The following is a 27158-nucleotide window of genomic DNA, read 5'->3' as shown; positions in this document are numbered from 1 at the left end:
TTCCGATCCGCGTTTCCTTTGATCTATTATTCAGTTCGTGAAAGGGTCTCTTCGAAGCGATTTCAGAAATTTCGCCGTTCGTAAATTTGTCAAGAAGTACCTCATGACCCGTAGGACGGAACACTGCTGAAATACCCACCCGGAGTCCAGTTTGTAGTGTGAATCGGTGTGCTGCATACTGGTATCAGTTACATCGTAGATAAAGAGCAAAGGGAACGAATATTCAACAGATATCTAGATCTCAACGTTCAACACCCAGGCGGATCTGCCCACCCTCTGCTCCTGCAGGAACAACGGGGGCCAGGCTATTCGCCGCATGCTCCTCGACGAACGCAACAAAGTCCTCGAGGGTGCGCGGGCGCGCGTAGTCGATGAACGTGCGGGTGCCCGCGCGCTTGAACTTGATGGTGGGGAACCCAGCGACGCGGAAGGGGGCCGACGCCGGGAGCTCGTTCGCAGCCATTTCCATCTTGGCGCTTTGAATCAAATCAAGGGACTTCAGCAGGCGGTCTGGCAGGCATAGGCATAGTGATAGACGACAAGTACGTACATGGTGATCCTATCCGTGAGGGCGGCGTACTTCGCGCCGAGGGCATCCCAGGCGGCGTGCATGCGCTTGCAGTGCCCACACCTAAGGAGACCATCAGCATTGGGGGAAAAAAACAGCGCGGAGGAAGCGGTGTACCAAGTGGTGTAAAGCGCAAGGAAGACATCCTTCGAGTCATCGAAGACGATCTCGTCGAATTGCTGGCCGACCAGGGTGAACACGGGCCCGTCCTGCGCCTCGGGGATCGGCGCGCTCTTCAGTGGCGGGTCGAGCTGGCCTTCGAGCAGTTGCCGCACCCAATCCTCCACCGACGCGGGTGTAATGTCCACGCGTTGATCGAGCGCGTATGTCCGCTGCTGCCTGCCGAAGTCTTGGATAACGAACGCAGGCCATTTCGCGTCCTTCAGATTCAGCGCTCTGGCGTGTTCGCGGAACTCGACGGCGTCGATCCACACGAAGTTCACTCTCGACCTGTACTTCCGCGCTACAGGCCGCATCGCTTCGAGGCGCGCGTCTTTCTGTGGGTCAGAGGGATCGAGGAAGAGGGAGGCGAGGTACTTCGGGCTGATGGCGTAGCTGTGGTAGTTTTCGGCGCCGAGTTCGGCGATGAGGGGCACGGAGAGGCCGGTGATCCATTCTTCCAGTTCGGCGGCTGTGGCGCGCGAGACGGGGAGGGGGCATGGGGTCTTGGGGTCGTCGAAGCTGCGGTACGCTACGATAGCAGGGGGTGTGACGCCCGCGGCGGCGATGGCGTCGTCGTCGGTGGAGAGACCGAAGAGATAGCTGCTGTCGCGGAGTTTCTGTGCAACCGCGCCGAACGCGTCTGCAGGGGGTCCAGTCGGGGAGGAGAGATATGCGATGGCGACGGCCTTCTTGTTATGAGCGGCTTGCTGCTGGAACTCTGCGTGGTTCGCGGCTGTGATCTCGGAGACTGCAGGCAAGGATTGGCTGGCGTGTCGGTGAAGAGAATAGTCAGTCACGATTGTCCATGACTGGCCAGCCAGAGGCTTACTCGAGCATGTAGCTGAAGATACCATCAGCCTGGCGTGGGCCCATGTTGGGAGCCATGTCGGAAGATTTTCAGTGTCCTGTTATAGCCATGAATGCGAGTGAGAGGACAGCACCAACGCTGGATGGTAAGCTAAGGAGACGCACGGGTAGCCTCTGGCTTGATGTACCTCGCAGAGATCGGGTTCCTCCACACAGTCAACATCGGCGATCTTGATATTATAGGCCTTCAGCAGCGTCGCGGCCTGCTCGTAGTGCGGTGTCAGAGCCTTGCAGTGGCTGCTCCTGAGAGAAGGTGGGTGTTACACGTAAACGTTAAAACTCAAAAGTCAATCACAATGATCGGCGCACCACGGGGTACAGAATCTAAGGAGAATGAGGGATTCTGAGGGGACGACGGTGTCAAAAGAAGAGGCGGTCAAGCTGATGATATCTGAGGCTGATGAAGCAACGGCCAACGAAACCACCACAAGGGCAGTGCCGGGAGACACTAGAGAACGAGGGTGCATGGTTGTAGGCTTGTAGCAGGATGAAGTCAGGAAAACATAGACTATTGGTACGGGCGTTCCCTTGGGAACACCCGCTCCGTACTCCTGGTGGTAGGCACGAACCAAGCACGAGTTGGTGAACAAGACGTAACATTGCGGTTGTATGAGGCTTTCCAGACGGGGGATGCCAATGACTCACGACTCCAGCAGGGCGCTTACACAGCACCATGGTCATCGAGGCCAGGAACTAGCGGATCAGCACATTCTCGAGCAACAGTAAAACTACAGCAACGCAGACGACTCGAAGATACAGACGCTCTTCTGGATCGACGGTTGCAGTGATACGGTAAATGCTCACTGCACTAGTGTGTCTACCTTTTTCTCGGTCTCCCTGTACGGTTGTCCGTCTGGTCTGTCACAGGGAAAGCAATGGTCAGTGACCCTCTCAGCACGGTTCTTTCTTTCCCGTCGTCTTCCTGGCCTTTCGTTTCTCCAAGTTGTTTGCCTTTCGTCGCCCTCTCTGCAGTCCTGTCTCAATCTACGCGATGCATCTCGATCGCGTCGCGTCACCCTCCCCAACCTCCTTTTCCAGTTTTCGAGTATCGCGCGCTGGTATCTAGGTATATCTCTCCCTTCCAGCTTACTGCAAGGCATAGCATGATAAACCAAGAGTCAAGAATGGCTCGAAACTCTACGAGGCCCGCGTACCAAGGAGCGCCGGAAACTGGAAGCGCTCAGAGATATCATAGATCCTCTCATTCGTGCTGAGTACCAAACCCCCAGGCCAAAGAAGCAGTGTTTTGACATCGGGTCTGATCGTGGTGCGAGATGGGACGCCTTAAGGCTTAGTGCGTGGTACCATATTCAATGTTCTTATAAGCCTGCATTGACTCGTCTCAGAACAGGTCTTTCCTCCAGCCACTCTCGGCGCTAAACATATTATTCGCTCCATCCTGCAATCCTGACTTAACCGCTGGGTCTTAACCATGGGCACGTTATCGCAGCATGATGCTATCGCTGCTCAAGGTACTGCGACCTTAAGATATCATGAAGATACCATTCAGAGAGACGGAAGCACTGCTCTGCAAGACGCTTTTGGTGGCCCTGTTGAGCAAGACGATGTCTTCGTTCAATGGCTCGAGATGTACTCCAATTGGGACATCTATGCGGTGCGCATTCACTTATGATCTCTGGAACTCAGCACTGATGTATTACTTAGGCGGTGAGACTCCATGTCTTCAACTCGCAATTGAAACTCACATCGATGTTGATTTACACCCCCGGCAAACATCTAGTGAGCCCGCTATCAATTTCTATTGTATACACCGCTCTGATAGGTCTTTCAAACAGGTATGATATGTACATATGGGAGTATGTCCAAAACTGCCCCTTCCACCTCTTTGATACAAGACGACAACGGAACGTTACTCGCTGTCAGCTCAAGGATGATATTTCCGCCACCCTTAGGGCCTGGCTCGAAGCCCCCTTGAGCTGTAGCGAAATCATGGACGTCTTATTAGAAACGGAGAAGCAATCATCACGGGGCTTGTATGACTCGGAATGGCAGAAGGAAGCATCGTCCAAAGATATCGAGCGATCGAAGGAATTACTCCGTCCATATATTTCTGCGGCGATGCTGAAGAACCCGATGGCCGATGGCCCAACCGCCTTCGTATTGGGCGTCATTGACGAGCTGCGACAATTCAACTTGTCGTTGTTCCCCCCAACTAGGAGCCAGCGAGGCCATCACAGCCACTCGCGCTTTCGGCGCTATTCCATCAAGCACCGCGTGCTTCACGAGCTAATCGCACAGAAGCGCACGCAGACGCCAACACCGACCATCCGGGAGGTGCGAGAGCAGATCGCGCTGTTCGGCCAGTACGCCATCTTGTCGCACCGCTGGTCCCAGAATGGCCAGGAACTATCCTTCGCGGATGTGCTCGCCGGGTTATCCGATCGAGTTGTGCAGGAAAAGGAGGGATATAAGAAGTTGATGGGGTTTTGCACGGCCGTCAAGTCTATCTACGGGTGCCGCTACGTCTGGATGGACAGTGTGTGCATCAGCGAAGACGACCGGAGTGCCTCAATCCCCCGTATGTTCAGCTGGTATCGCTATGCGTACGTTTGCTTGATCTACTTCGCCACTTCCCCGAAAGTGGCTGAGGATCCGTGGTCCACCAGAGGCTGGACCCTCCAGGAATTTCTCGCAGCACGCAGATTCAGGTGTTTCAAAAACGACTGGTCGCCCGTGATCCTCACACAAAGAAAGTTCCACGCGAACCGCGAAGTAGAGAGAACCGTCGACGATGTGTACAAGAGGCTGCAATCCGTCTCGGGTGAGCTGACTCACATTTACTATTCATGCGGATGCAGAGGGGGGATTTACCTCCATACAAACGAATGAATGAATAAATAGGGCATCTGAACTGGCTTGGGTACACACCGGGGGTCGCCGAGGTCTACCCGCTGTTCAAGGCGATGCGCAACCGGGAGACTACGGTGCCGGAGGACATGGTGTACGCGCTCCTGGCGGCGCTGGACAGCGACTGTGGCGTGGAGTACGGCGAGGGCTTTGACCGGGCCTTCTACCGCCTGCAGGCCGCATGCCTCGCCCGGGGCGGCGAGCGGCGGCTCCTCCTGTGGGACCCGAGCGCCAGCACAAGCCCCAGGCCGTCCCCGTACAACTCGATGCTCGCGGGGGACTTCACGATGTTCGTCCCCCGGCCCGGCGACGACCAGTTCAGGGCGCCGGTTGAGCTGCCGGACGCGTCCATATCCTTTGATGCGCACGGGGCGATGCGCGTGATGGTCACCCTCCACTGGCCGCCGTCTCCCGGTCTGTGGAGAGCTGTTACATTTCCGCTCAATTACGTCACGGGCACTGTGTTTGCGCTGCTTCAGACAGACTCCCATGGGGAAGACGGATATGGTGTGTTGTTGCGGCCTGGCCCTCCCCCCAAAACCGAGAGTCTCACGAATAATGTGCCGGGCGGAGAAGGCCCTGACAGTGACGGGCAGTTTTGGAGGAAAAAGAGAGTGGTGTACAAGCGGATTCAGTATTTTGAATGCAAGCTCTCCGACATAATACCAGCGTATAGCTCGGCGGAGCCGGAATGGGTGTACATCAGGTAGACGAATAAGAATAAGATTGTAGTTGGGTATGAAATCGAGTTTCTTCGTGGGTTACATTCGAGCGAGGGATAGTTGACGTTGAGCATCTATTTAAGTAATTGATCGTGAAAACATCCTGCCACGCACCTTCTCTCGGCGCTCTACCAAGTAAACGTGTGATGTGCATGTTAGTGCTCTATATATCTTCTATATTCTACTCAACGATACTTTGAAGTATGGTTTTAGTGGTGTTCGCGCACACGATCCAAAAGGTGGCACGAAACTCAGAAATCTCGATATCCCGTCCCCGCATAAGCTGCTGCACACTGTTTCGCCCCTCGAAGAACCCCCACCCCATGCCCATGTTATCGTGCTAACGCGTCCCCACTGTTTCTGATCAAACGAACTCACCATTTGTGACAACCTGCGCGCTGTCTGGGGGTGAACCAGGCGAGTTGGGGTACTGAATGGGGGCCCTATTATGTGCTGGTCTCGCCTCATGGAATACCGTCCAGTTTCTACAAACGTGAGTCAAGTGCTTTGCCCTTCGTCCCGGTCTACTGAGTATTCACCTCTACTCGCGCAGGTCACACCCTATGATATCAAGCCTGTTTCACAGGGCGTTGATGTTTGTGTCTGCGTACGCTAGTAGACGCCAAGTCAAGGAATGATTTGGTGCGCCCACGGCGATTCTATAGAGCTCGAGCTCTCGTCGGGCCGTACGGTTCTTTTCGTCTCGTTTTCACCCCCACTCACGCCCGTTTTCGTTTTGGTGCGTCAGATATGTAGGGATATATAAGGTGACATCCCAAGCGGCAACTTATTGCACCTTTCTCAGCCAGCTGAATCGTGATTATTGCAATGAGGAAGTCCCACTCCAGCAAGTGTCGTGACCGTGTCAGGAACTAGGACGATGCTTATGTGCAGCTGCACCGCTGGCTCGCAGTTATCTCATCCTTCCCTGGACAGCTGTTGCCTGGAGCCTCAGGAAAACCCGCGCAAATATGGCATCGAGGTTCCGAGCGTTCACTAATAAGGCGCTGAGAGTCATCACTGACGTCCTCCTCCTCCTAAACGCCTCACTCGACGTTCCCCTGATTTATCATTATCACAGACATAGAACACCCGGAAAGGGCAAGCCTGAACGTCCGCGATGAAGGGGCGGCGACGACGGGAGATACACTCTGTGCCGTTCGGCCCACTCCTCAGCAACACACGCCCTCGTTGTAAGGGGACACTCCTATTTTCCCCTTTTCCCCCTGTCCTGTCCCCTTCCTCCTCGTCCCTTTCCTCTTTCTTTCTTTCCCTTTCCTTTCCTTCCGTCCCCTTTCCTTTCCGCTTCCCTTCCGTTCACCCCCTTCGCATCCGAGCCTCGTCCGGTGACTCCGAAGTCTTCCCGCACTTCGGACGCCTCGGACTCGCTCGGACTCGCTCGGACTCATAGATACACTTCGGGGCTCGTCCAGGCTACCTCCATCTTCCTTTCCCACTTCGTTATTCCTTGTCCCCACTCCCCCAGGTCGCTGGCACGGCTCCTGTACATTCCCCTTCCACTTCATTATCACATGCCCCCTCGTACCTTGTGATATTCGTTCGTACCTGTGGCTGGTGTACTGTACAGTTACCCTTCATTCCTCCCACGCTACTACAGTATATACTTCGCTTCCTGGCATGGAGAATCCCCATCCTGTTCTCTTTGGATTCTCCCTCTGCTAGGTGAGCAGCTCTCTCATGTATTGTAGTTAGTCTTATTCATTTCTTTGGATTCTCCCTCTGCTAGGCCTGCGCTGTCGGCCATCTTGAGGTTGCCCTTACACTCGTGGATGGGCAGGTGCCCGTGGCCAAGGGGTCTAATCGTCGCGCGCAACGACTACCGCGCCCTATATCATACGCATCATACGCAGGGGCGATTCCAGCCTACCTCTTGAGGCCCCCAATCCTCAGCCATCCCCGCGACGCGACGAAAGTGTTGCGGGCACCGCGGAAGCGGTATGCAGTATTTGGCAGCAGGATCGCCTGTCAGCTCGACCATCCACATCGCGGGGGCTCAGTGCTCATGCTGGTATACCCTGCTACTTCCCCAAATCTTCGATGCATGGGCGAGCGCCTCCCACCCACGACGGCGGTGATACACCGAGCCTCTTCATACTGCATACTGCATACTGCATACTGCATTTGCATCCACATAGGTACGTATCTCGTCGGCCATGACACCTGCTTCGTGTTCAGGCTCTACTCTATGAGAAAAGTGACAAACATACTCTAGATGTATATCACTGCCTGAACAAAAAACAAAAAAGACGACTCGAAGCTATTCGACGGTTCGTTCTTTATGTTCTATGTTCTGATGACCTTCGCCTTCGCCTTCGCCGCCCGTCCAGCCTTCTCCTCGTGCTCTCCATCACATGCTATCGAGCCACGAGGGACATCTGCGGGCCCTCCTGCTAAACCTAAACGCACTGGTCTGGGTACACAAGGCATGCTTTAGGGCGTGCTATTCGCGGGCCAAAGTCTCGAATCCTGCGCCCCATCGTACGTCCAGCTTCTTCACCATTCCGAAGTCGGCTAAACTAAACCGTAAACTGTTGCGCATGCACCTCCACATGACCATGACCATCAGGACATGAGTCAGACACGCAGTCCGCAGTAGAACTTCATAGAAGTATCTTACTAATGACGTGAGTCATACCGACTCATACCAAGTCATACTGACTAGGTATTGACTGCGCATCTATTTATATCTTAGGTAGATAGTAGTATATAAGGAGCCTGTATCCGTCTACAATCTACCAAGTGCTCTACCAGAGAACTTACCTAAGTGTGTGCATCAAGACTACCTAGCTACAAGTAGTACTAGTTTTATAACCAGTGAGTAGACACTAGTCTTTCACTCAGCGCACACTCGTCCTCCCCGTTAGGGTTGATGGACAAATGCTCGCTCAACAGGTTATGGGCCCTGGAGACGCCCATTGGTGGACCCTGCACTCCTAGGAAACTAGCGGCAGGTACACACCGGTGGTGACTATGTCAGCCATAACCTAACCCTGGGTATAAGCTAGCATGGCGTTGCTATTAATGCCGCCTATATGCTCGCACCCCAGATCTCTTGATGAGATCTGAAGGGGTTAAAGCCACCTGGTGCAATGTGTTTCAGCTTGACGCGTTACACAACTCACCCCCGGAATAGCTATTTATTTATTTATGCTATATCCGCGGAAAAAGGGACTTTTGTTGAGAGCTTCTTTCGATTGCTCTCTATGGATCGAAGTTCAGTTCGCTGACATGTTTTTCCGTTCGCAGGCTTACCAACCTCAAACCGAACAAACAATGTCGAACCAAACTGAGAACCATACCCAGACCCTTAAGGTCTTGACCGGTTCCAACTGGAACGCCTGGGAGGGCCCCATGACTGCATTCCTGAAGTCTAAAGGACTTTGGATGTATGTCGATGGAAGCTACCCGCTTCCTTCCCCAAAGGACGCTTCCTCTTCCACCGCAGATGAAGTAAAACTCATCCGCGAATGGAAAAAGGAAGACGGCATGGCCCTCGGCTATATTACTTTATATATAGCCGTGAATCTCAATACCCATGTGAAGGACACTTCCAAGGAAACTTGGAAGAGTCTCAAGGACACGTACGCAGGCACTAATACTGCCGCTGCGTTTGAATGGTTGAAGCAGATCATGAATTTCAAGATCAGCTCCCATTCAGCCCCACATGCGGATATTGCTAAGTTTCAGACCGCACAGGCAAAACTAAAGGAGTTGAATCAACCCATATCGAGTCAACTCCTCGCCCTGATCATGCTCTCGGCTCTGCCCAAAGAGTATGAATCAGTTGCCCAGGCCCAGATTAACAAGAAATTGGAAAATCTGGACCTCGATGAACTCATTGCGTACATCGAAGCCGAATGGCAGCGCAGACAGCTGAACAAACTGCAGCAGCCAAGGCAGGGCAACGCGAATAAACTTTCTGCTGTAAAAGGAAAAGGCAAAGCACCTCAATTCCAGCAGCAGAAACAGCAAGGCAACAAAAATGCCGAGGCTGGCCCCTCTAAGCTTCCGCAGTCTGATGGACAGCAGAAGAAGAGGAAGCGTGTTCGCAAGGGCACCAAAAGTCAAGGACATACGCATGCTCACGCTGCTATTCCTGACTTGCCTAGCGGTGGATTCGCCCAGATGCTCAATATGAGCAGGCTTCCAATAGTCGAGGATCAGAGGCAATTCCCACCTCTCTCGACTGATCCAGCTCGCCGCTTGATCAATAGGATCGTGGCACCTCAACCGCAACAATGGTATGAAAGAACCACACCTAGTGCGGGTTCATCAAACCAGTCGGTCCCCCAATTCGAATTCCGAGTTGGTACTCCACCACGTGAACTGGTTGGACTAAACGGACCTGAGTTGACAGCTGATAAACGCCCGTCCGTCTTGATCTCCGGAAGTACAGCAAAAGCTGTTAAACTTGCCAGACTTCACCAGATTCCTAAGCCGAAGTTTTTCAACAATAGGCATAAGGAAGAAACACCCCAAAAGTATCAAGGCACTAACAAGCCTACATACCGAGGTGGTGATTACGAGACGCACCACAAGACGAGACAACTTCTCGACTTGATGCCTGGGATTCCCCAGAGTGCGGAACGTATCAGAAGACTGGAAAAGATAGCCGGAAAGCTTCCGGAACTATCCAACTCCGACATGGTAGAGAAATCTTCTCCCAAAATTGTCGAGATTCCAGATACTCCTTCTGATGGTGAAGATGAAGAGATGGAGACCACGCCTAGAAAACGGCATCGGTCCGCCACTCCCTACCCTGAACAGGATGTGGAGATGGAATCCATCTTTGGCGACTCGAAAGAACCGAGTCCAGAACCTAACTTCTTGGATGTTGCACTCCAAGAAGAAGACAGGTACGAAACCCTTAACCAGCTCTTTCCATATTCGGAAGACGTTCTAATGAAACTTTTACTCCAGTGCTCCCTTCTATTACGAAGAGCCCGCCGAAGGCCCCGCGCCTATGTAAATGTACCATTAGATACATTAGATTTGTCTCGCGCCATTGATCGCTGTAGACAATTTAATGATTTGTATGCCAATAATGTATACAACGTTTCCGATATCGAAATTGAAGCTGCACCAGACATGGATTGGTGGTTACACGACTCAGGTTGCTCACAACATGTGACTGGTAATAAGTCTGACTTCGTCGACTTTACTGCTTTCAAAACTAAGGATCACATCCATGTGAAAACAGCCAGCACACCTGCTTTCATTACTGGAGTCGGAACGATTTTACTCAAGTACGAACAACTCCGAAATGACAGGAAAGGCAACCTCGTGAGACTATTCAAAACCATGAGGCTTTACCCGGCATATTACATGCCATCCCTCGGTTCCACTCGATTGTTGTCCACTGGTACCATCTTAATGAATCCAGAAGTGACACTCGAAGGAAACCGTGATGTTTTGCAGTACATCAATAAAACACTGCACGATCGGATATTCTTAACTGGATACCACCGTGGTCTAGAAGACCAGTGCTATTGGACTAGAGCGTCTTCCACAAATCTCCAGTCTCGAAATGGGTCACATTCAACATCGTTTGACTGTACTCCGATAGCATTGAATAGTGTAACCTTTGACACTTGGCATCGTCAATTAGGACATCCGTCCAAAGACGTATTACGCCAGTTCAGGAAGCACACTGAGAATTTCCCAGAGTTGAAATTCCCTGAACGTGAGAAACCATGTGATGGCTGCGCTAAAGGCAAAATGCCTGCAGACACGTTTCCACAATCAGAATCGAGAGCCCAGGAACTCTTTGAGAAAATCCATTCGGACCTCAAAGAATTTCCTGTGATATCGTACCATAAATATAGGTACTATATCTCATTCTTTGATGACTTCTCCTCACATGGCTGGATTCGCTTATTAAAGCACAAATCCGAAGCTGTAAAAGCAGCTCGTGATTTTATCGCCATGGTGAAAACCCAACACGGTACTACCATTAAAACTTGGATGTCCGATGCAGGGGGAGAATATAAATCTAAAGAATTTGATGAATTGCTCGCGAGTAATGGAATTCTCACTCGACAATCAGTCGCCCACACACCACAACAAAACGGGCGTGCTGAGCGATTTAATCGCACCATCATGGATAAGGCTGAAGCAATGCGTCATCATGCTTGCTTACCAAATTCCTGGTGGGAATTCTCAGTCGAGTATGCGGTACATATCTATAACCGCACACCTATACGGAGATTAAAATGGAAAACTCCATTTGAAACTCTGTATAAGAAAGCTCCTGACGTAACTCATCTCCGAGTTCTCGGATGTGGCGCATATGTATACCTACCTGATGCAGTTAGAAATAACAAATTACACCCGAAAGCCGAATTAATGATATTCATTGGCTTTACGGAAGGCATCAAAGGATACAAATTTATGCGTATCCACAATAATAGCATCTTTCATAGTACCAAAGCAATTTGGGATGAAGATCTATTACCGAAGTGTCCTACGGCTAACAAGCCTAAAGATTACACACACGGTGACCATCATAGTGATGATGACGATCAACCAGACCATGGTAATGGACCAACGGGTGGTGGAGGATCACCTCCAACGGAACCCGATGACGATGATGATAACAATCATGACCATCTTCGTCACGATCCCCCCCGTTCTCCTTCCCCTAATCAAGACGGTCCAGAGGATGATCAACCTCGAGATCGCTCCCCTTCACCTGCGGGACCTCCAATAGACCCGGAAAGAATGAACTTCAATCCGAGGCGTGAGGACAATGAGGAATTTAGAAATTTGCCACGACGCAATCCTCACAGGTTGAAGAGGAATCATAACAAACGAGACAATGTGTATAACGATCCGGGAGACACATGTCTACCATCGGAAATACAAAGAGACATCAATAGGGATAGGACTTGGCGACGACAAGTTGGGGACAATGAACCAGGTAGCTCCCGGTTGCCCACTAGTACGTCACGCAGGAGAACCCGAGCTCCTCGCAACCAAGAACCTACCAGTAGCATCCCTAAAGAGGAATACCCTCCGTCCGATCCTAATGTCGATAAAGACTGGGATATGTCTGGTTCTGATGCGAACTTAATCCGCATTACTCAGGAAGGGGGAGTAAGTCTGATGAATTTCCTGCTTTCTAAAGCGGTTGAAGATTCTGAGACAGAGGATGGATCTGCGTCAAACCTGATGACAAACAGTTCAGATCCTAAACCCGATAACGTCCGGGAATGGACATACCATGACATCATGCGTTTACCGCCTGATCAACGAAAACCATGGATTGATGCTTGCCATGAAGAGCTCAAATCGCTCCGTGAGCGTCAGGTTTTCAGTCTGGCACGACTCCCTAAAGGTCGAAAGGCTATCAAATGCCGATGGGTCTTTGACATTAAGTCAGATGGCCGCAAGAAAGCTAGGCTTGTTGCCAAAGGCTTCTCACAACGAGAGGGAATTGATTTCAATGAAATCTTCTCACCAGTTGTTCGATACGAGACATTCCGCATGCTTCTTGCACTCTCTGTGCTTGAAAAATGGCATATAGAAGGCTTAGACGTAAAAACTGCCTTTCTGTATGGGAAACTCGATGAGGAGCTATATATGGAACAGCCGGAAGGCTTCAGAGTCCCGGGCAAAGAAGACTATGTCCTCCGCCTATGGCGTGCCCTCTATGGACTCAAACAAGCAGCTCTTTCCTGGTGGAAAGAACTCTCCAAGTCAATGGAAGAGCTTGGATTCAAACGTGCATCCACTGATAGTGGTGTATTCATTTACCATCACAAAGGCTTGATTGTAATTGCAATTGTCTATGTTGATGATGCACTATTTTGTGGCTCTAACCGGCAGCTTGTGTTAAAACTAAAAGCCGCGTTTATGAAGCGATGGGAATGTCGCGATCTCGGCGAAGCCAAAGAATTCCTTCGAATGCGAATTCTGAGGAAGGGCTCCAAGATCTACATAGATCAAGAAGCCTACTTGCAAAAAGTTCTCAGGAGATTTAATCTCTCGAACGGCAAGACCGCCCGGACTCCACTTCCCATGGGATACAAACCGCAACCCTACAAGGGAACTGTGGACCCCGCGCTTCGATCAAAGTTCTAACAGGTCATCGGATCTCTGTTGTACATTATGCTAGGAACTCGCCCCGATATTTCCTATGCAGTAATTAAGTTATCCCAGCAAAGTGCCAATCCATCCAAGGATCACCTTGAAAAGGCATTTTACATTTTGCGCTACCTCGCAGGGACTCCATATTACTCCCTTTGCTTTGAGGATGAACAAGAGGGATTGCTTGCGTACACAGATTCGGACTGGTCTAGTCCACGATCCACGACTGGGTACTTTGCTCAATTAGCCGGTGGTATTATTTCTTGGCAATCACATGCTCAGAAAACCACCGCGCTATCATCCACTGAGGCCGAATATATGGCACTGTCCGACACTTGTCGACAAATCATGTGGATAAAGAATCTCTTCAAAGAGATTGGAATGGACATCAGTCGTATACCTATTTACGCTGATAACCAGGGTGCAATTTTCATTGCATCAAACCCTGTGTCTGATAGACGAACTAAACATATTGATATCCGCTATCATTACATTCGTGATCGCGTGGAAGCCAATGACGTTCAATTATTTTTCGTCAATGGTGCAGAAAATCCTGCAGATATGTTTACCAAAAATCTTGGTTATCAAAAGTTCGAGCTATTCAGGTCCATGCTCGGAATCAAATTCTTTGATTCCACACAATCCGCTTCGAAGTTCAGAGGAACATCTTAGCGAGGGGGAGTGTTGCGCATGCACCTCCACATGACCATGACCATCAGGACATGAGTCAGACACGCAGTCCGCAGTAGAACTTCATAGAAGTATCTTACTAATGACGTGAGTCATACCGACTCATACCAAGTCATACTGACTAGGTATTGACTGCGCATCTATTTATATCTTAGGTAGATAGTAGTATATAAGGAGCCTGTATCCGTCTACAATCTACCAAGTGCTCTACCAGAGAACTTACCTAAGTGTGTGCATCAAGACTACCTAGCTACAAGTAGTACTAGTTTTATAACCAGTGAGTAGACACTAGTCTTTCACTCAGCGCACGCTCGTCCTCCCCGTTAGGGTTGATGGACAAATGCTCGCTCAACATAAACCGTATACCTGCCCTTCGGCCATACAGATATGCACCCGCCTGTCGTTCCCAATAACGCAAACAGTCACAGATGCAAGCTTTGACGTCCAGCATCAGACACGGGGGCGAGGGCCCTCGCGATGCACCGTTCTCCCATCCTGCTATCCTGTTGAAGCAGAGACTTCTTCCTCGACAGGTCGGCTGGCATGGTCGCTAAACTCAATCTCAATTCAGTGTATGGGAGGCCGTGCCAAACGCACGGTTGGACGGCCCGATATCGCGATGCCAAACGGTTTTACTCGATCTTTGTGAATTGTGAATTGGTGAATATTTGCGATAGCGAGAGAAGTTGAAGGAGCGCGGGCGGGTTAGGGTCCGCTGCAGCGTATAAATGCAGATGTTGTTCAGCTGGAATGCACGGCAGCTACAGTCGCATATACGTAGCTCGTCTTCACATCCTCTTCCTCTTCCTCTTCGACTCCAACTTCAACTTCAACCTCAACCTCAACCTCAACCTCAACTTCAACCTCACCGACAAAGAAACATGCGTTTCATTCCATCCGTCCTCGTCGCCGCCGCCGCATGTGCGATCGTGTTCCAGCCTGCCGGTGCGGTGAACCCAGGAAACGACTCCCTGCACATCAACGTCACCGACGCCTTCGAAGCCACCATCCTGAAAGAATGTACGTGCCCCTCCGGAAATCTAGGAATGCGCTCTGACTTTGCCGACTGCTCACTTCATACTGCCCACTTCATACTGCACGCTGCATGCCGTGTGCTTGGACTGCTACCTGCTCACCTGCTACCTGCTACCTGCTACCTTCCACCTTCCACCTCCCCCCTCCCCCTCCCACCGTCCAGTCGGCCAGGACATCTTCGACGGCCTCGCCACGGAATCGTGCAACGTCCTCCGCTGTTTCGGCGTAGTCACGCACCTGGTCCCCTGCCTCGCGAAAGGCCTCGCGCCGGGGCAGGCTCGCCTGCGTTCTTTCCTGCGTAGGAACGACCGACGTACGTCCTATCTTAAAATGCCGTGAAATGCCCGTTCCTTCTTTTCTCTTTTCTGCATGGCACGGGAGTCTATACACTTACTGACTCAACGCAACGCAACGCAACGCAACGCAATGCACGGTGTGGTGTGCGCCCGTCTGTACAGGTCTGCCCCTGCATCGACTGTTTCCCGGACCCCATCATCGCCTACCTCCGCAAATTCGGCATCTGCGTACACGGTAAGCACGCCCCGCCCCATACACATACACATACGCGTCTATCGCAGTTGGCTGAGTCGAATTACGCATGTGACGTTGAGGGCAGGGCCGTTTGTTGCGATGGGATGGAGTGGATTGTGATGTGATGGTATGTGATGTTACGCATCTGGTGCAAAGTTATGTTGGGAATGTTGGCGGTATCAGGTATCAGCCGCGTAAGGCGTAAGGCGCAAGGCGATGCGATGCGATGCGATGCGATGAGAATTGCAGGACGCTGGAGGCGCTGGAGCCTGAGGCCCAGTCAAAAATCCCTAGGCTGGGATTGGTTGGGATTGGTTGGGATCAGTGTAGTGTCAAGCGCTGACCGAAACCGATGGTGGCTCCTCTAATGGGCTCTCAGCCGATGACGTTGGATGTTGCGGCCGGTTTGTATCAGTTTCTATTAGCATACCTTTGTACCGCTAGCTACAGCCAATAGAAACCTTTTACTCGCTCATATCAAGCTGAAGAATAATGAGACGATGATTTATTGGGTACGGTAGGTTTGTACCAGTTACTGTAGGGCATTACCGGTAATTATTGTAGTACGTGAAAGCCAGGCATCCAGCTTGTTCCCCGCCACACTTCCCTTCCATTTCACTGCCTACAATCACTCAATTGTCTATTCACTGGTCGTTGACGCCATGACGACGGAGTCGTTGGCATCAGGTGCGGCTGTGGAACCTTTCATAGCCGTGACATTGATTTTTGCTGCGCTGTTCATGTTCTCTTTATTGGATTTCTTCTGGTAGAATAGATAGGTCAGGGCATAGCAGGAAGGTAAGAGTAGCTGCATCACATACCAGTTCTTTCTCTTGAAGCCGATATCGCTGAGGTGGTCGTGGTTACTACAGGGCAACTTGATGGATTGAATAAACCTACCTGCCGCTCTACCTCTGTTAGCGCCTTATAATAGCCCTCGAATTCGCCTTTCGTTCCATTGGGATGCGACGCATTCCATTCCCTTCCACATATAGACCTAGTACAGAAGGTATGAAATGAGTCAACTGGTAGTGTGATTGAGACGAACGTACTTCGCTGTATTGCTAGTCTTGTTTGGCACGAAGAGCTGCGCACTCGCTGGCTGGCGCTTCGGAGCAGATCGTGTCGCCATGCTTGCCTGATCCGCCGCTCGGGAGGTGGAGGCGACAACTGGTGCCAAAGGTTCTGTTCCGGGGGGAGCAACTGGAGCAAGGTCTGCAAGGTCTGCGATGGCAATGGAATCGGTTGCAATTGGGGCATGCACACGCTCGGGAGAGGGTTGGGAGATGCTGGAGGGAGTTTTCGTTGTCGAGCTGGTAGGTGGTATGATGCTGGGCTCGTCTGTCGTCTTGGTAGCCGTAGACATGCGAAGGCGGGCCCTAGAAGATGTTAGTTCAGGAGAAATGCAGGCAATGTCACGTACAATGGATTGATGAGCTAAGGAAACGAGAACCTCAGTGAGAGTACAAGCGGCGATTGAGATTAATTAACTTACCTTTAGTGGGGCCCTTTCCTTGCCCTTGCTAGTGCTACTAGTATCATCCATTCGTCCTGCGCTGGGGGTGGGGGCAGACGGGGTCTCGGCAGAGAGACGCGGCCGCTTTGGAGAAGGTCCCTTGGGCCCCGTGTTCGGACTTGCGCGTTTCGCAGGAGGCTCGAGTTCGTTATCGGAGATTTCGATCGGTTCGTCCATGTACTCGAGTGTGAGCTCGGGGGAGTCCTCCTTGACTGCTGCTGTAGCCACGACCTCAGTTAGTAAGCGTTCCGTTTTGATGTCCATCTTTGAGTCACGGCTGGCTGGCTTCTTGAGATATGTTGAGCACGTCTGCTTCCAGAGTTCGTCAGCCTTCCAGTGATGCTCGCATAGCCGAAGGAACCAGAAGTCGGCCTCAACAGAGGTGCGAAACCGTTTGATGATGTCCAAGTTTGTGTCTCGAAAGTTTGTCACCTTGATGCCAGAATCTTCTAGAGCTTTCCAGAATGCGAATGCATGGTTATAGAGGCGTGAGCGTAAGGACTTGCTTATTTGAGTACCAGTGTCGTCCTCCAGATACATCGTAGTTTTCTTGCTGTCTTCTTTTTGCCGCAGTGTAGTGTCTTCCTTGTCACGCTTCTGGTATTCAGTTTGCCGCCAGTATCTTACATTCGGGTAATCCTTTTGAAGAAGCTGTGGAAGCGCGAGAGTCGGAGAGACACCAGAGACTGGTGCGGCAAAGCCTGTTGTTGGTATGGGTAATCCTGGGGGGGGCGTTACGAATTGGAGGAGTTGCGGAACAGCTTGAATGAGTGCAATATATGCGTCACTACAGGGCAAATTTGTCACTGGTATAGTAAGCTTAATGTCTTTACACACCGTAGGACCATATATTGCGCATTACAAACCCTTGCTTCTTGCTCCAGCTCCATGCAGCGGCGCATATAGTCCACCTGTCCTCCCATTAGGCCCGAGTTCGATGCCAGAGGTCGATAGGCAGTTTCAGCCACCCCAAGAGACGGATCTAATGGGAACGTCACTTCGAGATCTTGAGTTGAAGCCATAGATGGGCCGTTAGGTGAATATGGCAATGTTCCAGCCAGTTGCAATCCAGTCGGGCGCAGAGAACCAGATCCGAGTGTCCGTTGACCATGCTGATATGGAGAATGAGAGAAGCTGTGGCCAAAGCCCGACATACTAAGATATTATTGGAAGACAGTGTGAAGTGTGGTGATGGTGAGAGTGAAGATACTCAGGAAACGCGAGGCCAAACTCAACCATGGCTGTGTGAACTTCTATATATGGCATGTTGTATTCACTACTACTCTTCGTTGTCATCGTCTTCACTGGTATCTACGATGGCGACATTGTGACTGAGCTGCTCTACCATAAAATATTTCCCTGGTTTCATCAAATGTCCCTCCGCAAGGTCGATAACCGGCTTCCATTTATATGGCACCATTCTGATGACTGACTCCACTGATTTTGCATCAACGACGCAAATAGCTGTTCCCGCGGCGGGGAAATCACACACCCACAATAAATTGGATGAGTCTTCGAGTATGGTGGGATCTGGAGTTCCATATAGAGTCACCATTGCGAGGGAAAGGGTGAGGCCGTTCACATGAAACTTGAAGTAGTACATCACCTCCGCAATTTGAACAATGCTGTTGGTGATCAGCTTGACATTGCGAGAACGACGTGGGATTTTGGAGGTAAACTGCTCTACCCAGAGCGAGCGTGCTGTGTGCCCATTCGGTAGTCGTAATCGAGCCCATCGGATGACTCGGAGTTCCTGGATATTGTCGTGATCAGGTTGTATATGATCTAAGTAAGTGCGAAGGGCCGAGGCTTCGTGTGAATCCGGATGCAAGAGATGAGATGTGTCTTCAGTTTTGTGAAGCAGTGTATAGCCGTCACCAATATCTTGACCTAGATGTGATGGACCAGTTTCACTTTTGACGAATCCAGGGACCAGCGCACGAAACGCATTGAGTTGGCACCGTAGAAGACTGCGTTGAGCCAAATTTGCGTAAGGATTTTGATGCTGTCGGATTTCGGCACCTAGATTACCAATTGTCCTTTCTAGAACCCACTGCGCTAGTAGGGCATTCGGTCCCAGGCGATGGGTTTCAGGTCCTCGGTGGAGAAGAAAATGGATAGACGGCCGAATAAAGTGTAATCGGTCCATGCGGCGTTGATAGTAAAGCAACTCGAAGTCCTGGCAGTAGTCGATAAGCAGCTTGTCCGCCGTTGATACAGCTTCTGAAGAGATAGAGCGCTGCGAGAGAAGGTGAAGTGCACGGACAAGTTTGCAGAAGTGTTTCCAGAAAGCATGTGGTAGAACACCGTGAAGGAGGGCTGGACAAAGTGCGTAGACGTAAACAAGGTACTCCGAAGCCTTGAAACCACTTGATATCTTCTTTTCGGGATTCCGTGGTGGTCGCTCGATGCAATTAGGAAGATAGGGCCTTGCATCAGCAACAAGCTCGCCATGTTGTACCCAGGTATCTTTATCATGAAGGACAGCCCACTCCCAGTTCATGACACTGTCCGATGTGCTAACAAGGTCACTTTCACCGCGAAAAAGTCCGATGAGAAGGTCAGGTAGATTGAGCCCGTCGAGATGCATCATATCACCAGTGAAGCAAAAGGGTGGAGGGAACACAAGCTCGATGCCGAAAAAGATGGAGACACCAGATAATCCAGAATCACGACGGCGACGCTCAAATTGAGTCGGATTGGGCGAGGTGATAACAGAGCGGAGATTGTCAAGGAATTGTGCTGCTGAACCGTTGGGAAGTGCTGCTATGCTTACATCGCCATGAGAATTTGCAGGAAGACGACCATTGGGGCGAAGGAGAGCAATAAAGTAGTGGGGTGCACCTGGTTTGTGCCGTCCAGGAAGACCACAGAAGATTCGGCATGGGAATCTACCAAGATGGCCAACCCAGCGGGCGAGTTTAGCCAGTGCCACCGAATCGGCAGTGACAAAGACAAGGCGTAGTCGAGAGGAGCTTAACCGGCGCTGGCCACCATCCCAAATGCGAAGCCCACCTTCGTTTTGAATCGCGGCAAGGTGATAAAGTGATGGGAAGACGAAGGAATCTATGTTCTTCGGGGAGTCGGGCCCAGGAATCGATCCAGCAGGAAGAACGTAGCGAACCTTGTACCGCTTGTTTGGATCAAGGTTGAGGATAACCCAAATGTACAGCCAGCAGTCTGATTGCTTCATGCGGTAGAGCTGGGCGCTGTCCATGGAGAAAATCAGCAGAGTATCGTCGTTGGTAATGTCGCCGTTGATGACAGCCTCGAGATAATCGCTGCCGCACAGGAAATCATCATATACATCCAGTTTTCCACCGTTCTGACGAAGCCTTTCAAGCAGCTCGTCGGTACGCCGTTGCCGGTATCGCATATCATTTGCGCCTTCTTCCGAAGCCCATTGCGCTTGAATTTGTGGACCAATGGGATATGTGGTGAATGTCTTGAATGGATCGTGATAATGGTTTCGACGAGGATGTAGGCACTGGGGGCATTCTTCAAGCAACTTGTATAGACCTGTATAGGCGATGCAGCCGTTCGTGCACATGTCGTGCTTTATGGCATAGACGCCGCTGATGCGTTCCAGCTGGCGCTTGAGCTGATCCGCTGAAAGCATCTTGGTATCATCTGTATTGCGTTCGATAGCGGCGCAATTCCTTATATAAACAGCCTGCGCTGCTGTGATGTTTGCCAAGAAGACATCCAAAGAGAACCGTAGGTTTTTGTCGAAATCTTCTTGGTTAACTGGCTGGGGATTTCGAAGGGCATCCAGTTGAGATGCTGTGAGACCAGAGTTATCCAGGGTGGCTTCACGAAGGAGTTTCAGCCATTCCAGCGACTGCTGAATATCAGGAATTTGAGATGTGGCAGGAAGTCCAGATCCTCGGTCCAAAGTATCAGCAGGTGGAGGAGAACGAGGCGGCAAACGAGGCGGCGAACGAGGTGGCGAACGAGGCGGCGAACGAGGCGGCGGTCCAGGAGATCGTGAATTAGGCGGCAATCCAGGCGGTGGTGAACGAGGTGGAAATTCAGGGGGCGGTCCAGGTGGTGCCGGTGAACGAGGTGGCGAACGGGGCGAAGAGGGACGAGGCAATCCAGGCGGCAATCCAGGGGGAGTACGAGGAGGAGGAGACCCTGGATTTCGAGAGCCAGATGGACCTGCTGTTGCTTCGTTCACTTCAAATCGACGTCGCTTTGCTGCGGGCTGTTCTGAACCATCCTGATCTAGCAATAATCCCAATCAGTATTGTCCAAACGAAACCGTGCGCATACACGTACCTCGAGACTGGGGAGCAACCCGTGCTATTGTTTCAGCTTCACGAAACTCACAATGTCGGGTGTAAGTTGAGGATGAAACTTCTTTACCTCCCTTACATCGGTGCTCACATGTACACACAATCATTTGTGTAGCTGAATGAGGTTGATTTGACACATTGCCAATCGACACGGCAGTATGTACTTGCTAACCTGCTACAACCGATGACGCCTGGTACCAACCGTGTGAACTTTTCACAACCGACGGCAGCTTCCCGACTTTTGACTGGGCCTGAGGGGCCGGACGTCGGACGCATCCGCGCACCAGCATCAACACCCTCTCGCCGCTCAGGTGGCATGTGCCAAAAAAGCTGCAACAAGCTGCAAGTGGCAAGTTGCATGTTGCATGTTGCATCTGGTCCCTGGTTGGCCGGCCAGCGTCACTCGTAGCTCGTAGCTCGTACTAGCACAAGCTGGGAGAAATGAGTATACGAGTAGACCCCCGACCTCTGGCCTATGAATATCGAGACGGCCATAAAAAATAAAATACCGACACGCGGTCCCGACTCCCGACTCCCGACTCCCGACTCCCGACGCCACCGCCAACAGCCAACAGCGTGCATATCCAAGTCGGGTATTCATACGCATATGTAGGTGATGTAGGTGTCCCGAGTCCGAGTCCGAGTCCAAGTCCAAGGATGCTGCACTGCTACACTGCTACGCTACTGCACTACTGCACTACCGCACTGCTGCGCGATATCGTGTCGTGTCGTGTCGTGTCGTGTCGTACACAGATAGCATCTGCGGCCCGACGCAGCACAACCCCAACCTTTGCGAGGGTCGGCGCGGTACCGCGGCAGGCCTGGCGCGCGGTACCGTACTCGTCCGACTTCCCGTGCGCGTGAATATCGATATCGATATCGTACGCTCGCGTACGAGGACTCCCTGGCAGCGGTCCTGAGCAGCGGCGGCGGGGGGGGGGGTCGATGCAGATGGCCGGAGGTGCCTTGGCCTTGGGATTGGCCTTGGGATTGGGATCGTCTATATTTATCCAGGTGGTGGTGTAGAAGTAGCTGGTAGGGAGCTCAGATGGTGTAGGGACTGTGCTGTGCTGGAGTGTAGTCTGTATCATTAGGGCGACGTGTCGTCAAGCAGCCGTTGCATCTCGTCGCCGCACCGCACCGTACCGTACCTGGGCAGGTGCTGACATTGCGCAATGTCATGACATGAGGAGGTATGCAGATAAGTAGCAGCAGATGCCGATACGGATACGGTCCAGGATAGTCCTGCGACCATGTGGAGTGATTAATGATTGACGATCAATGAGGGCCGGGTGCAGAAGTAGGGTTAACAGTGCCGTTACTATACTGCATACTGCATTCTGCATTCTGCGTTCTGCGTTCTGCATACGACGGTGACCATGCTGCGTATGCTGCAGCACATCCTGCACGATACACGATACTTACCGATACGATGGTAGAGATGCGTCGTACGATTCACACTGGGTCACCGTCTGCAAAGTCTTTATTTGCCTTTGTTACTTTTCAAGCTCTGTTTCTGCCAAATCAAGCGCTACACTGGAGAGCTCGCGGTCGGGCACAAGGCCGAAGCAGGACCATGGCGACATCCGTGTGTACGCCACAGACATCGTCACGCCTGCTTGATCAAAATTCGAAAGCACAGCTTCATCAATAATCGTTAATAGCCGTCAGCAAGGCCACTCAAGGGGTACTTGGTACTTGTTTGCACGTGTTGTTGCAAGAGACGTCAGAGAAACGAACGTGCAACACTGCAAGATATGGACATACCGACGACGTCCGAACGCCAACGACATAGCAAGTATCCCAACGACATACGTGCCCGAGCGTCGGTGTATGCGCGTCAAGCTCAAGCCCTGAACAAGGTCGATGGCGCCATCCACCGTTACGCCGCAGCCATCATCGAGCCTGTTCGAAACTGCAAAACTTCACTTTCATCAACGTCAATAGACGTTAGTGCGCCTTGGGATGCGCACGGGATCTCAGGAATCAGTACTTGCAAGGGACAGGGGATCATTGAGGGGCACCGCCGCACCGGTCGTCGCTCGCGTGTGTCCAGGTGTTGGGCTGTCGACGTCGTTGTTATTGAAGGAGGTTTTGATCGCCGGATGGACTGGCATCACTACAACGTGTTTCAGCAAAGACTAACCTGATCGCCCAGGTACGTTGTCTTCGTCTTTGCGTTTCGGATCGGTGGCCCTTCCCTCCTCGTTCATTCCGCCTCGTCTCCCTCTGCGCTCGTTCCCATTCCTCAGTTGCTGATTCCACTCGCCGATTCCCATGCCTGACGTCTCCTCAACAGCTTGTAATTGCACCCACATGCACACTCACTGCGAAATAAACATATGATAACGAGATAGCCCAGCGCAATCAATAGTGCTAATGGCTGGTGCGCCACTATTCCGAGTCGACATCTCCTCCATGGCGATCAACCCATCATCGTCTGCCAGTGGCGTCCTCCCCTCTCACATGTCTCCTCCACATCCACCGAGACCCTGCACCTCACATAACAATCCGTGCCTTCTTCCCAACCAGCCACCCCAGAGCCCAGCCCGTGCTCGCCATCCGACCGCCAACTCCCTTATCTCCAGGAACTGCATGCACGACTCTGCCAATCCCATATGAATCCCGTCCTCATAAGCACCCCTCGAGTATCCCATTGACACCCCCCCTCCCCCTCCCCAACCTCCAACTTCCGTCCTCGCATCCCCTTGGATCTGCGTTGGACGCCCCGCCCCGCGCCAGGGATACCTCCGTGTACATATTGCATATCACCTAGCGCGCCTCTAACCACCCACGATGGCCGACTTCCCCATCGACACCGCCCAGATCGTCGCCCTCTTCCTCGAGTCCGTCCTCTACGGCGTCTACCTCGTCACATTCGTCGCCTGCCTCCGCGTCCTCCTCATCGCCCCCGCCGCCGCCGCCGCCTCCCACCCCGCCTACCCCTCCCTCCACCTCCCCCCGCCCAGCCACCACACCCACAGCGCGAGCCCCTACAACGGCTACGCGACCTCCTTCTCGCTGCGCGACTACTTCAAGCCCCTGCGCCACATCAACACCCCCATGCTCCTCGCCGCGCTCCTCATGCTCGTCTTCGCGACCCTCGACGTCGCGTTCGGCCTCCACAACAATATCCTGGCGTTCGTGAAGACGCCGCCCGTGGTGATTGGCGCGGATGGCGCGGAGGAGGGCGGCCCCGAGGCGGTGTTCGACGATATTGGACGGTGGACGAACGTGATGAAGATGGTGAACTATGTCGCGCAGACGTTTGTGGGAGATAGCATTTTGGTGCGTACGTGCACATGCCCGCGTTCTTCTTTCGTCTCCCTCCACACTGTCCATCCGAGTATGCGTGTGCTCACATGTATTGTTGATGTATAGCTCTACCGCTGTTTCGTCGTCTACGACCGCAACTGGTGGGTCGTCGCCTTCCCCATCCTGCTCTGGCTCGGCACGACCGGTAAGCCATCTCCCTCCCTCCCTCCCCCCTCCCCCCTCCCTCCCCTCCCCCCCTCGGGAAACTCGTATACTAATGGATATGGGTATGGGAAATGTCCAGCCTGCGGCATAATGACCTCCTACTCCGAAGCGGCCGTCGGCGTCGGCACGCTCGACCAGTCTGTCATCAAGCCCTTTATCACGAGCATGCTCGTCCTCACCCTCGCCACTAACATGCTAACCACCGGTGCGTACCCCCCTTTCCCCTTTCCCCCTTTCCCTACTCCCTTCTCCCTTCTCCCTCCCCATACTGACCCCCCCCTCAGGCCTCATCGTCCTGCGCATCTGGAAAGTCGACACGCGCGCGTCGCACTTCCGGCCGACCGCCTCGCACGCCTTGCCGCGCGCGCCGCCCTCGCCCCTCGCGCGCGTCATGCGCGTGCTCATCGAGTCCGGGCTCATCTACACCACGACGATCCTCGTGCTCTTCGGCACGTACCTCGCGGGCTCGAACGCGATCCTGGCGCTCTCGAACGCGGTCGTGCAGATTATTGGGGTGACGTTTAATCTTATTATTATTAGTACGGATCGTGCGCGCCGGCATGGGGCGGGGACTAGCGGCGCGGGCGGGGGCGGGGAGAGCACGGGGGAGTATTTGGAGCATGCGGGCGGGGGCGGGGGCGGGGGAGGAGGGGGGAGGTCGCATGCGCTGCAGTCGATCAACCCGACCGTGTCGGCGGGCCTGCCGATGCATATGCTGAATATCCACACGGAGGTGTCGGTGCAGCGCCACCGCGACCCGATACCGGACAGCCGCCGCGGGGGGGATATAGAGATGGATATTGCGAGCTCGATATCGACGAGCAAGCAGCTGGAGCAGGAGCGCGAGGAGGAGGAGGAGCTGGAGAAGGGGAGGGGGTGGTGACCGTGTGTGACCGTGTGTGATGAGCGTGTGATGAGGTGAGGTGTGCTGGGTGATTCCCCCCTCTACCTTCATTCACCTTCTGCATTCCTGAATCCTGCACTCCGCTGCTAGCTGCTATAGGGTGGCGGGAGGAGTCGATTTGTTCATATCCTGTGGGCTTGCTTGGGTTTAATGGCGCCATACTACACCTACCACCTAACTGTTGTCGTGTAGTCAAAACTGTAAACTAACATCATATATCGTATGTCGTATACCATTAACCATTAACATTAACATTACTCTTAACGCTTAACGTTTAACCATCACGCATTACGATTACGCATTATACATATATATATCATGTCATATCATGGCTTCGAACCACGAGAATGAATGAACATTGGCGGTGACGTTGATGATAGGGTCTACAAGTGGACATCTATCGATTCGAATGTGGGGGACCGGCCCGAGGGGCTGAAAATCGGGAAATCTAGTACAGGAGGCAGGAGATGGGAGGGTCACCTTCAATCCGAAACACCAACTCTAAGCTCTTCTCCCCTACATCGACTCGACGATTCGACAGGCGCCAGACAACAGACAAAAGCGTACATATGTGGCTGGTCACTGGTGGCTGGGAAGACGCTGCGGCTAGTGGCTAGTTGTTGCTGAAACAAGTTGAGCATCGCGCATCGACATCTTGAAATCTTGAATCGTTGATGCGGCATTGATGGTTTTGGTTTTGCGCTGTTTTGCCGCTTGCGGCGTCCTTGTTTTTCTGACAGTGACGGAATTGGATTTGTTTTGTTTTGTTTTGTTTTGTTTTGTACGGCCGACTGCCGACTGCCGATCTAAGTAGAGTCCTTCAACGACGAGCGACTACCGGTGCCCTCAATACCCCTTGAGCGGTCTCGTGGACGCCCAAGACCAAGACAGCGAAAGCGTACTAACGTCTATTAACGATTGATGCATATGCATATGAAGCTGTACTGTAAGTAATTTTGATCAAGCTTGCTGGTGACTGGATGACTGTGGCGTACGGACGGATGGCGCCGTGGCCTTGCTTCGGCCTTGTACCCGACCACGAGCTCTCGAGACTCGAGTATGGCACTTGGACTGAGGGTTATGTTATTGGGAGAAGCGGAGGCGCGGATTGTGTATGGGTTATCGTGTCGAGATGGGCTGTTTCTTCCGTTGACGTTGCCCCCGGGGCTGCTCGAGCTTCCAAAAGTACTGTAACAGTGGCAAATAGCTCCTTCAGACGGCCACCTAGTGCGAGTCGTACCATCTCTACCATCGTCGGGTCGCATCGTGTAGGATTAGCTGCAGCATAAGCAGTGTGTTGCTGTCGTATGCAGTATACAATACAGTGACATCGCTGCTAACCCTCCTTCTGCACCCGGCCCTCATTAATCATTAATCATTCCACATGGTACGCTGCATATCTTCTGAT

General features: G+C 52.3%; 6 protein-coding genes across 6 annotated transcripts; 2 read left to right on the top strand and 4 right to left on the bottom strand.

The window, feature by feature from the left end:
- Window positions 1-241: 241 nt before the first annotated feature.
- Window positions 242-2064, bottom strand: PDI1_3 (protein disulfide-isomerase precursor; the record flags this gene model as incomplete). The annotated part of the gene is made up of 6 exons (XM_036779867.1): window positions 242-476; window positions 551-631; window positions 686-1495; window positions 1560-1571; window positions 1703-1840; window positions 1907-2064. The coding sequence occupies 6 exons, from the start codon at window positions 2062-2064 to the stop codon at window positions 242-244; spliced, it is 1434 nt and encodes a 477-aa protein (XP_036627250.1).
- A 965-nt stretch (window positions 2065-3029) lies between these two features.
- Window positions 3030-5175, top strand: PC9H_010373 (uncharacterized protein; the record flags this gene model as incomplete). Its single annotated transcript, XM_036779866.1, has 6 exons — window positions 3030-3212; window positions 3263-3337; window positions 3482-3753; window positions 3796-4266; window positions 4309-4379; window positions 4460-5175. 6 exons carry the CDS (start codon window positions 3030-3032, stop codon window positions 5173-5175), a joined length of 1788 nt encoding a protein of 595 aa, XP_036627249.1.
- Window positions 5176-16192: 11017 nt separating this feature from the next.
- On the bottom strand, window positions 16193-18222 carry PC9H_010372 (uncharacterized protein; the record flags this gene model as incomplete). Its single annotated transcript, XM_036779865.1, has 7 exons — window positions 16193-16315; window positions 16374-16400; window positions 16453-16549; window positions 16605-16931; window positions 16976-16989; window positions 17048-17855; window positions 17906-18222. 7 exons carry the CDS (start codon window positions 18220-18222, stop codon window positions 16193-16195), a joined length of 1713 nt encoding a protein of 570 aa, XP_036627248.1.
- A 125-nt stretch (window positions 18223-18347) lies between these two features.
- PC9H_010371 (uncharacterized protein) lies at window positions 18348-21473 on the bottom strand (the record flags this gene model as incomplete). The annotated part of the gene is made up of 3 exons (XM_036779864.1): window positions 18348-21295; window positions 21350-21385; window positions 21446-21473. 3 exons carry the CDS (start codon window positions 21471-21473, stop codon window positions 18348-18350), a joined length of 3012 nt encoding a protein of 1003 aa, XP_036627247.1.
- A 582-nt stretch (window positions 21474-22055) lies between these two features.
- On the bottom strand, window positions 22056-22535 carry PC9H_010370 (uncharacterized protein; the record flags this gene model as incomplete). Its single annotated transcript, XM_036779863.1, has 2 exons — window positions 22056-22448; window positions 22518-22535. 2 exons carry the CDS (start codon window positions 22533-22535, stop codon window positions 22056-22058), a joined length of 411 nt encoding a protein of 136 aa, XP_036627246.1.
- Window positions 22536-24162: 1627 nt separating this feature from the next.
- Window positions 24163-25729, top strand: PC9H_010369 (uncharacterized protein; the record flags this gene model as incomplete). Its single annotated transcript, XM_036779862.1, has 4 exons — window positions 24163-24654; window positions 24748-24826; window positions 24926-25051; window positions 25131-25729. 4 exons carry the CDS (start codon window positions 24163-24165, stop codon window positions 25727-25729), a joined length of 1296 nt encoding a protein of 431 aa, XP_036627245.1.
- Between the last annotated feature and the right edge of the window lie 1429 nt (window positions 25730-27158).

Source organism: Pleurotus ostreatus (assembly GCF_014466165.1).
Source record: "Pleurotus ostreatus strain PC9 chromosome Unknown scaffold_8, whole genome shotgun sequence".
Taxonomy (NCBI): Eukaryota; Fungi; Basidiomycota; class Agaricomycetes; order Agaricales; family Pleurotaceae; genus Pleurotus; species Pleurotus ostreatus.
This window is presented reverse-complemented; position numbering and strand designations above follow the sequence as displayed.